This window comes from Myotis davidii, unplaced genomic scaffold (genome assembly GCF_000327345.1).
Source record: "Myotis davidii unplaced genomic scaffold, ASM32734v1 scaffold892, whole genome shotgun sequence".
Taxonomy (NCBI): Eukaryota; Metazoa; Chordata; class Mammalia; order Chiroptera; family Vespertilionidae; genus Myotis; species Myotis davidii.
Genome location: NW_006284341.1, coordinates 1,158,812 through 1,168,016, shown reverse-complemented (window position 1 = coordinate 1,168,016; position 9,205 = coordinate 1,158,812). Strand labels below are relative to the sequence as shown.

General features: G+C 36.9%; 1 protein-coding gene across 6 annotated transcripts in view; it reads left to right on the top strand.

Moving 5' to 3' along the window:
- USO1 (USO1 vesicle transport factor) overlaps positions 1 to 9,205 on the top strand; it is an 85,261-nt gene that overhangs the window by 14,650 nt on the left and 61,406 nt on the right. For 4 of the 6 annotated variants that reach the window (XM_006754563.2, XM_006754561.2, XM_006754562.2 and 1 more), the window contains exons 2-3: positions 8,509 to 8,595; positions 8,670 to 8,734. In XM_006754563.2, coding sequence (XP_006754626.1) covers positions 8,509 to 8,595; positions 8,670 to 8,734 — 152 coding nt within the window. Of the gene's footprint in view, positions 1 to 4,531; positions 4,551 to 8,508; positions 8,596 to 8,669; positions 8,735 to 9,205 lie in introns of those variants that run through there. The other 2 variants (XM_015570363.1, XM_015570358.1) reach the window with 2 other exon arrangements.

The window sequence follows — 9,205 nt, the reverse complement described above, 5'->3', positions numbered from 1 at the left end:
CCCAACCCCCCAATCGGCCCTGCTCTGAGCCCGACCAGGGGCTGCACCTAGGGATTAGGCCTGCCCTCAGCCACCTGGGAGCAGGCCTAAGCCAGCAGGTCATTATATCCCGAGGGGTCCCAGACTGCGAGAGGGCACAGGCCGGGCTGAGGGACCTCCCCTCCCCGCCGAGTGCACAAATTTTTGTGCACCGGGCCTCTAGTAGTCTATAAAAGCATCTTTATAAAAGGCTCCATGTCTAATTCATCATTGTCTTTATCTCTCAGAGCCCTTCATACCTAGCATGATATGAATTAGTTAAAGAACTACTGTCTCTTGAGTGTTTCCTTATTATCCCTTTGTTGTCCCTCTAAATAAAACTAACTCTGGATTAAATTTTACTCAACATTTTTTTCTCTTTAAAACTGCTTTTTGTTAATATACTAGTATAGCATTCTGTTACTTAATGCAAGAGTCACAAATTCTAATCCTAAAAGTGTCAGTTGGGTCACATCATTATTCAGTGAAGCAAGTTGGATTAGAGAAGAGAGCAGAGGTCTGGGATGAAGCTGGAGCCTGCATATTCTTCGATTATTCAGGAAATTTTTCTGTATTTTAATTCCATTTTGGTCCTGGGAGTGTGTCCATGCAGCATCCTCTTTCCTCCACCACTGCATATCCTGACTTGAAAGTGTAGCTATTGCTCAATTCCAGGCCGTTGTTGGCCTCCGGAAATGTAGGTCCAGAGATCTAATTTAACCAAGTGATTAAGCACTCAAACTGCTTGGCTTTGAGTGCCATCCCACCACTTACTAGTGTTGTGAACTTGGACAAATCACCCAACGTAACTCTGTTACCTCAGATCTGAAATGTGGACAGTAATAGTATCTACCACATAGGGCTTTTTTGAACATTATTCATTAAAACTATAAAGAACTCTAAAACACAGCTGACGCATAATAGGTACTATATATTCCAGATTTTAACGATTTTGAGGTGCACGTTAGCATTTAAAATAAACATCTCTGAAATCAGGTTGCATCTTATAATTGGCGGTATTTCTTTGTTCTTGGTGATACATTTTAAAAAGTGGTGAATCTGCCCTGACCGGTTTTGCTCAGTGGTTAGAGTGTCGCCCTTCGGGCTGAAGGGTTCCAGGTTCAATTCCAGCCAAGGGCATGTAACTTGGTTGCAGGCACATCCCCAGTTAGGGGTATGCAAGAGGCAGCTGATCGATGTTTCTCTCTCATCGATGTTTCTAACTCTCTATTCCCTTCCCTTCCTCTCTGTGAAAAATCAATAAAATACATATTTTTTTAAAAAGTGGTGAATCTGCCCAGGCTGGTTTGGCTCAGTGGATAGAGCGTCGGCCTGCGGACTGAAAGGTCCCGGGTTCGATTCCGGTCAAGGGCATGTACCTGGGTTGCAGGCACTTCCCCAGTGGGGGATGTGCAGGAGGCAGCTGATCGATGTTTCTCTCTCATCGATGTTTCTAACTCTCTCTCTCCCTTCCTCTCTGTAAAAAATCAATAAAATATATTTTAAAAAAAAAAGTGGTGAATCTTACAATAGATGGCTTCTTAAATTGTATGAAATACAATGTTAGGTATCATTAGCTACCAAGCTGATTTTTTTTTTCAAGAAAAGGTGGGAAATCTGAATTTTTATATGAATCTTTAGATTTTGAAATATTGACTTAAAATTATTTTTAAAACTGCATTACAGTGTTTCCCAACTTACCAAAAATATCTTGCAGTCCCTATAGTACCTGCATTAGGTACTCAGACTAACATTTCTCTGCATGAGAGGCAATGTAGGATAGTAGAAAAAGTGTGACAGTGTGAAGCTCCGTTAGAATTTGAACTGTGCCACCAAACAGGCAGTGTGTCTTTGGGTTTATTGCTTATTTCTGAGCCTAGTTTCCTCTTCTGTAAAATTAGTTTATTAGTTCAGGTATTTGGATCAGCTGCTAGATCTGAGGTCAAAAAACAGAGCTCTGAGACAAAAGTTTGTCTTTCTCCACTAAAAGGCCAATTAGAAGGTGATCCTAGGGTAGTGTAGTTCTGCTCCTCAGGGTGTCCAGGGGCCTAGGTGCTGCTTTATACATTGTTCTGCCATCCCTAGGATGCTGCCTACTTGAACTGTTAAAGATGCATCACTGAACCAGGCTAAAGTTCCAGCTGAGGGAATGAGAACGAGGAATCAAGAACTCTAGCCAGTTGGCTCACTTGGTTGGAGTGTTGTCATCTGAACCAAAAATTTGTGGATTCGATTTCCTATCATGGCACATAGCTAGGTTGTGGGTGGATCCCTGACTGCTGCGCATACAAGTCGGGGCAGCAACCGATCTATGTTTCTCACTTGGATGTTTCTGTCTATCTCTATCTTTCTATCTCTACATATTTCTATCTCTACATATTTTTCTAAAACATATTCTCAGATGAGGATTTAAAATAAAGAGCAAGTAGCTTCCTTTAAATTTAAGAACATGACCTGGAAGGTACTGGCAACTCACTGGCAATGAGGTCACTGCCTAGTTTTAAGGAAGGCTTGGAAAGTAGTCTAGGTGGACGGCCATGTGCCCCGCTTAAACACAGAGGGTTCAAATCACTAAAAGAGAGAAAGAATAGAGAAAGAGGCCCAATTGTACTGCACCGGGTTGGTTTTTCAAGTAAGGAATAAATGGAATAATGATCATTGAGATCTACAGTTTCTTAATATAAGACAAGCATACTTGTGTGCTGCAAATTTTTTGCTTGATAAATATCAACTGAAAAATGCAGACCTGTCTATATTTGAAATATATATAATACTAGAGGCCTGGTGCATGAATTTGTGCACATTAAAAGGAAATTAATTAGAAGAAATATTTTAATATCACTATTCGCTCTTTATAATAGAAGTATCAACCAAATTCACGATGGACAATGACAGATTGAAACACATACAATTGGTGCCAGCGAGAGCTTTATATCTATAATAATAAAAATATAACATGCTAATTAGACTGGAGGTCCTTCCAGACAGCTTTCTGGACCAGACAAAGCCTGGGCTGCCAGGGAAACCTGGGTCCCGGGTGCCAAAGGGAAGCCAGTGCTGGAAGCCGGGGGAAGGAAGGCCTACTCCAGCATGAATTTTGTGCATCTCCTGCGCATCGCCGCCCACCTCTCCCACGGTGTCACCTCCCATGCAGCCAGCCCTAGGTCCTCGCAGCCACTGTGGCTTTGTCCGGATGGATGTCTGGAAAATGTCCTAAATAGCATGTTACCCTTTTATTTGTATAGATGTGTGTGTGTGTGTGTGTGTGTGTGTGTACTATGTGATGTAAAATTGTTTTGGTTCATAGATGTATGCACATTCAAAAACTCATTTTTCTTTGAATATGAAATGCCATTTTCTAAATTAAAATATGTGTAAATAAATATAAAGTAAGAAATCATTTTCTGTGCCTGGAATTCCTTCTTCATGTGATACTCATCCTTTAATTTTTGACTCAAGTGGCACACTTAGTATTTCAAACTTAAACAATATCTTAGTTTGCTACAACAAAAAGACCATAGACCAGATGGCTTAAACAGCAACTTATTTCTCATAGTTCTGGAGACTGGAAGTCCAAGATTGAGCATCTGCTGAAGGCTTACTTCCTAGTTTATACATAGCCATTTTCTCACTACGGGAAAGAGATATAGGAGCTAGCTCTCTAGGGCTTCTTTATAAGGGCACTAATCCCATTCATGAAGGCTCCACCCTATGACATAACCTCCCAAAGGCCCCACCTCCTACTACTACTCTCACATTGAGGGTTAGGATTTCAACATATGCATTTGGGGGAGGAGGATATAAGCATTCAACCTATAACAGTTTTACTTTCATATAAAATTGATTGCTTTTCCTTTTATGCACCTGCTTTACTCAACATATACTTATATACCTTTAACTTGTTATACTTTATTTATATGACTGTTTGTCTGTGCAAGCTTCTGTGGCCAGAGACCATACCTTTAATTTTGATTAGTACAACAAATGTATATGTGTAGTCATTGTGTTTATTGACTGAGTAATGACTGTGTAGTCTAATCTAAAAAAATTGTGCTTTATCCTGCAGGCTACAGGGAACTAATTGAGATTATCTTTATTCATGCTGCTTTGATTAGTAGAGTGGAAATAGCATCTTTGAAAGATGAATTTAGTCAGTCATGAAAATACCCTAGAAATTCCAAAAAAAAACAAACCATTTTACTGTATTACAGTTTGCTCTTTTCTGCTTATAAAGATAATTCCTGTTTATTATCAAAATTCAAATATCAGAAGTAATGTAGACAATGAATATTTCTAGCAACCCACTAAAATATATGGTGCATAGTCTTAATTTTTTTCATTTATATTCAAATGGTTTGTTATTAATGTAGTTTTAAACCAAAATGAGCTCATGTTGAGCATATTGTCTGGTTTTTTCTTTTTTTCAGTTACTATATCTTGAACATCTCTTTTTGTTAGTAAATGTGAATCTGCTTTATTCAACTTGACCAGCTGCATAGTGTACAGAGTGGAGCAAAAGTAGGTTTACAATTGTGAGTACACAAAACAGAGTTTATTCTTATATTATTATTTATTAATTATTGCATTATTTTTTATGCAAACAGCTATAAACCTGCTTTTGCCCCACCTTGTATGTGTACCATGTATTAGTTCACTATTCTCTGGCTGATAGATTAACCTTTAGATTTTTTTATTTTTTATTTTTTTAATAAACAGCAGAAATTTATTGCTCACAGTTCTGGAGGCTGGAAATCTGAGATCAGGGTACCAGCACAGTCAGGTTAGAACCCTCTTCCGTGTAGCAGGCTTATTATTATATCCTTACAGGGTGGAAGGTAGATTTCCTTTTTAGCTATTAAAAATATTGCTACAAAGAGCATTCTTATATATAACATTTTGGAGGTCTAGGCTTTTTTTTTTTTTTAATCCTAACCCAAGGATATGTTTAGAGAAAGGAATGGGGAGAGGGAGAGAGAGAGACATAGATCGTTTGCCTCCCAACTGACCGGACCCGGGATCAATCCTGCAACCTAGGTATAGTGCCCTGACCAGGAATCAAACCTACAACCTTTTTTTATTCTACAGACAACGCACCAACCAACTGAGCCACCCAGCCAGGTGCTATGAGCATAGTTTTAAAGGATAAATTCCTAGAAGTAGGAATGCCTGGCTGAAAGGGTATAAACATTTTAAGTTGTAATAGTTTTTGCCAAATTGCCACTTTTTTTGGTTACCTTCCTTCTGAGAGAATATAAGCAAGTTCACTTTGTTGTTGTTGTTAATCCTCACTGGAGGATATATTTCCATTGATTTTTAGACATAGTGTAAGGGAGGAGGAAAGACAGAGAGAAACATCAATGTGAGAGAGAGACATGGGTTGTTAGCCTCCCACATAAGCCCAACCAAGGCCAGATATTGAGGCTGCAACCTAGGTATGTGCCCTTGACCAGTATCGAACCTGGTCCACAGGCTAACACTCCAACTACTGAGCCAAATAGGGTAGGGCAGCAAGTTCACTAATTTATATCTTTGTTTATCCTGGATAGTTGTATTTTAAACATTTTATAGAAGTATATAGAAAAGTACACATGTGATATATGTAATTCTTAACATACCCAGATAACCAACACCCAGATCAAGGAACAGAAGAACATTGCTAGCACCTCTGCAGTCCCCTTTGTACTTCATTCAGTCGCTGCCCACCTCCATGAGTAATCACTGTCCTGACTTCTAATAGCATAGATTAGTTTTGATTTTTATTTCATAAAAATGGAATAATTTGGTATGTGCTACTATTATTTTAATTTTGTGAATCTGTTAGATAAAAATAACCTCATTGCTATTTTATCATCATAATAAATGAGATTACTATCCTTCTGTATATCTCAAAGCTCTAAAACAACAACAGCAATACTGAAATGTTAGCATGTTAGAACACAAAATAAATGAAGTCTTAGGGTTATGATTATCTCCCTCCAATATTCCTAAAGCTAAGTATCTCCACCACCATCAAATAGCTTTCACAATAATGGTTGAGGAGCTTCCAGACATGGAAATTCACATTTTGACATAAGTCTCTATACATCCACCAAAGATGGGACTGAGGCTGGAGTTAAAGTCCTGCATTGCACTAGGACAAACTACTGCAAATGAGGATGGAAATCCCAGATGGAGTTCCTAGATCTAGAGCCAGTCTGTGCTTGAAGTCTAGGATTAAGAAAAAGCAGAAAATGCCTACAATAGATTTCCCAGTCATAATATAAACCACCTAGAAAAAATTTAAAGATGTATAAGACCCAAGTAGAGGAAATTACAATCATGCTTATTAGGAAAACTATTTTTTGGCCTAAGAAATTTTTTAAGTTGGATAATGAGGTTCATGTTTTCAAAAGATAATTATGTAGTTTTTTTTAATGTTAAAAAACATTATAGCCCTGACTGGTTCGGCTCAGTGGATAGAGCATCGGCCTGTGGACTGAAGGGTCCCAGGTTCGATTCTGGTTAAGGGCATGTTCTTGGTTGTGGGCACATTCCCAGTGGCGGGTGTGCAGGAGGCAGCTGATTGATGTTTCTCTCTCATCCATGTTTCTAACTCTCTATTCCTCTTCCTTTCTCTCTGTAAAAATCAATAAAATATATTTTTTAAAAAATTATACTCAGAAAGGTATCAGTTATTTAATAAAGAGTAAGTTATGGTCTTTCCATTTTGGAAAATCAATATAATATGAAAGTGAATACAGTTTAAGGTAGGAATAATTCCTTAATCTGAGCAGTTAGAATGAATAAAATAAAAAAAGTAAAACTAGCTTTGGTAATACTGTTCCTGTAGGATGAAAAATGCAAGTCAGCGTGGTAAAGACTTAGAAATCCTGCAGTGCAGAAACCTATTTAATTTTGTGTAACCTTGTTTCCCACAAGTTTTGTGATCATAGGAGATCTATTAATATCTTCTGGGACACTAGAAGTCTACAGAATATAATTTGGAAAACACTGTGTATTTACTAGTAAACACTATTTACTCGGATACATAGGGTGCAAAAGTTTGAGTGATATGCCAAAATATTATTTATAGAATCTTAGTAAGAACTGTCATTAAAGAATGAGTAATTTATAATAAAATAATAACTGATGGTTAGCTCTATAAAGTACCTGAATTATAGTGGTTTTAAAAACTATCCTTTACCAGATGTTTTCCAAATATTTTTATCCAATTTGTGGCTTATCTTTTCATTCCCTTAACAGTATTTTTTGAAGAGAAGCAGTGATAAAGTCCAATTTGTTATGTTTTTCTTTTATGGATTGTGCTCTTAATATATACCTGAGAAATCTTGCCTAGTTATCAAGTTCACAAAGATTTTTCTCCTGTGCTTTCTTCTGAAAAATATAGTTTTAAGTTTTCAAATTCTTTTTTTAATGAAAGTTTACATACAGTTTGGTACTTTTGCTTTAATAGGCTCACAATTTACATATAGTTTTACAACTTGCTTTCACACACACACACACACACTATTTATTAAGTAATAGTATTTTCATATTAGTACAGTTAATACTTTTAAGTAGCTACAAAGTACAAAGTATTTACCACAATTCATTTAGTTTTCTCTTTTTGGACAGTTATTTCCAGTTTTTTCCTATTGTAAATAATGCTCAATGTTTATTTTAAAATTCAGTTTGAATATTAGTTCTTGTAAATTTATTAAAAGTTTTTATAATAGAAAATGTTTCATCGCCAAAACCGGTTTGGCTCAGTGGATAGAGCCTCGGCCTGCGGACTAAAAAAAGGTCCCGGGTTCAATTCCGGTCAAGGGCGTGTACCTGAGTTGCGGGCACATCCCCGGTGGGGATGTGCAGGAGGCGGCTGATCGATGTTTCTCTCTCATCGATGTTTCTGACTCTCTATCTCTCTCCCTTCCTCTCTGTAAAAAATCAATAAAATATATTTTAAAAAAAAAAAAGAAAAGAAAATGTTTCATCTTTGTAGATTACCAGGTACACTCAAAACTTTAAAAATTTTATATACAGTTATGACTTTCCTTATTTAAATATGTGGTGAAATTATGATATAAGCAATTATTGTTTAAAATTTTTTAAGTAACTTCCCATCTTCTACCATAACCCTCATGGATTATGCTCCCTTGTTGGTTCAAACAGTCATACTAGGCATGTTTAGAAAACTTTGGTTCTACTAATGATTTCTTTTAATTTCTCAGTTTATGTGACTTATTTTATTTTACGCTTCTTCCACCACTTTTATTTTCCAAGTCTCTGTTTGATCTCTGTAATGAGATTAAATTATTACCTAGTTATTTAATGATATAATATTACCTAAATAGTAACTTACATTTGTGAAAGACCATTTCCATTACATCCCATTTGTCGATTTATTTTTATTTATTTATTTCAGAATTAGGTGGTATAAATTTGGGGAAAACTTCATGTTTTTTTTTTACTTTCTCTTCTGATAATGCTGTTTCATTTTTTCTACAACAGATTCAAAAGCTTTGTGACCGAGTAGCTTCATCTACTTTACTAGATGATCGAAGAAATGCCGTGCGTGCTCTCAAATCATTATCTAAGGTCTGTAACGCTTTGTTAGTTATCAAGTTTATTAAAGTGGATATTAGTTTCTTTAACATTTTTATTTTGTGCAGAAATATCGCTTGGAAGTGGGTATTCAAGCAATGGAACATCTTATCCATGTTTTACAAACAGATCGGTAAGCCTCTTTAAGTCTTCTTGAAATTTTAATTAATTTGTTTTATAATCTCTGTTGAAGGAATGAAAGATACACCTATTAAAACTATTACAATTCTTTTGTGTTTTTTTATTATAATTTTTAAAATTTACCTTTATTGTTGAAAGTAATACAGGTGTCCCCTTTTTCTTTACCTATTGGCCCCTCTTATCACCCCGCTCTCCTTCCCCCTCACCCCCGCCCCAGGCCTTCACTACACTACTGTCTGTGTCCATGGGTTATGCATATCCTATGTAATAAAAGACAAAAAGGGTAATTGACCATACCTTCACTATGCGTCCCATTGGCTAATCAGCGAGATATGCAAATTAACCGCCTACAAAGATGGCAGCTGGCAGCCACACAGCTGAAGCGAGCAGGAGGCTTGCTAGCTCCAGTGATGGAGGAAGACAAGGTTCCCCACCTGCCAGGGCCCGGCTCTGAGCTCCGAAT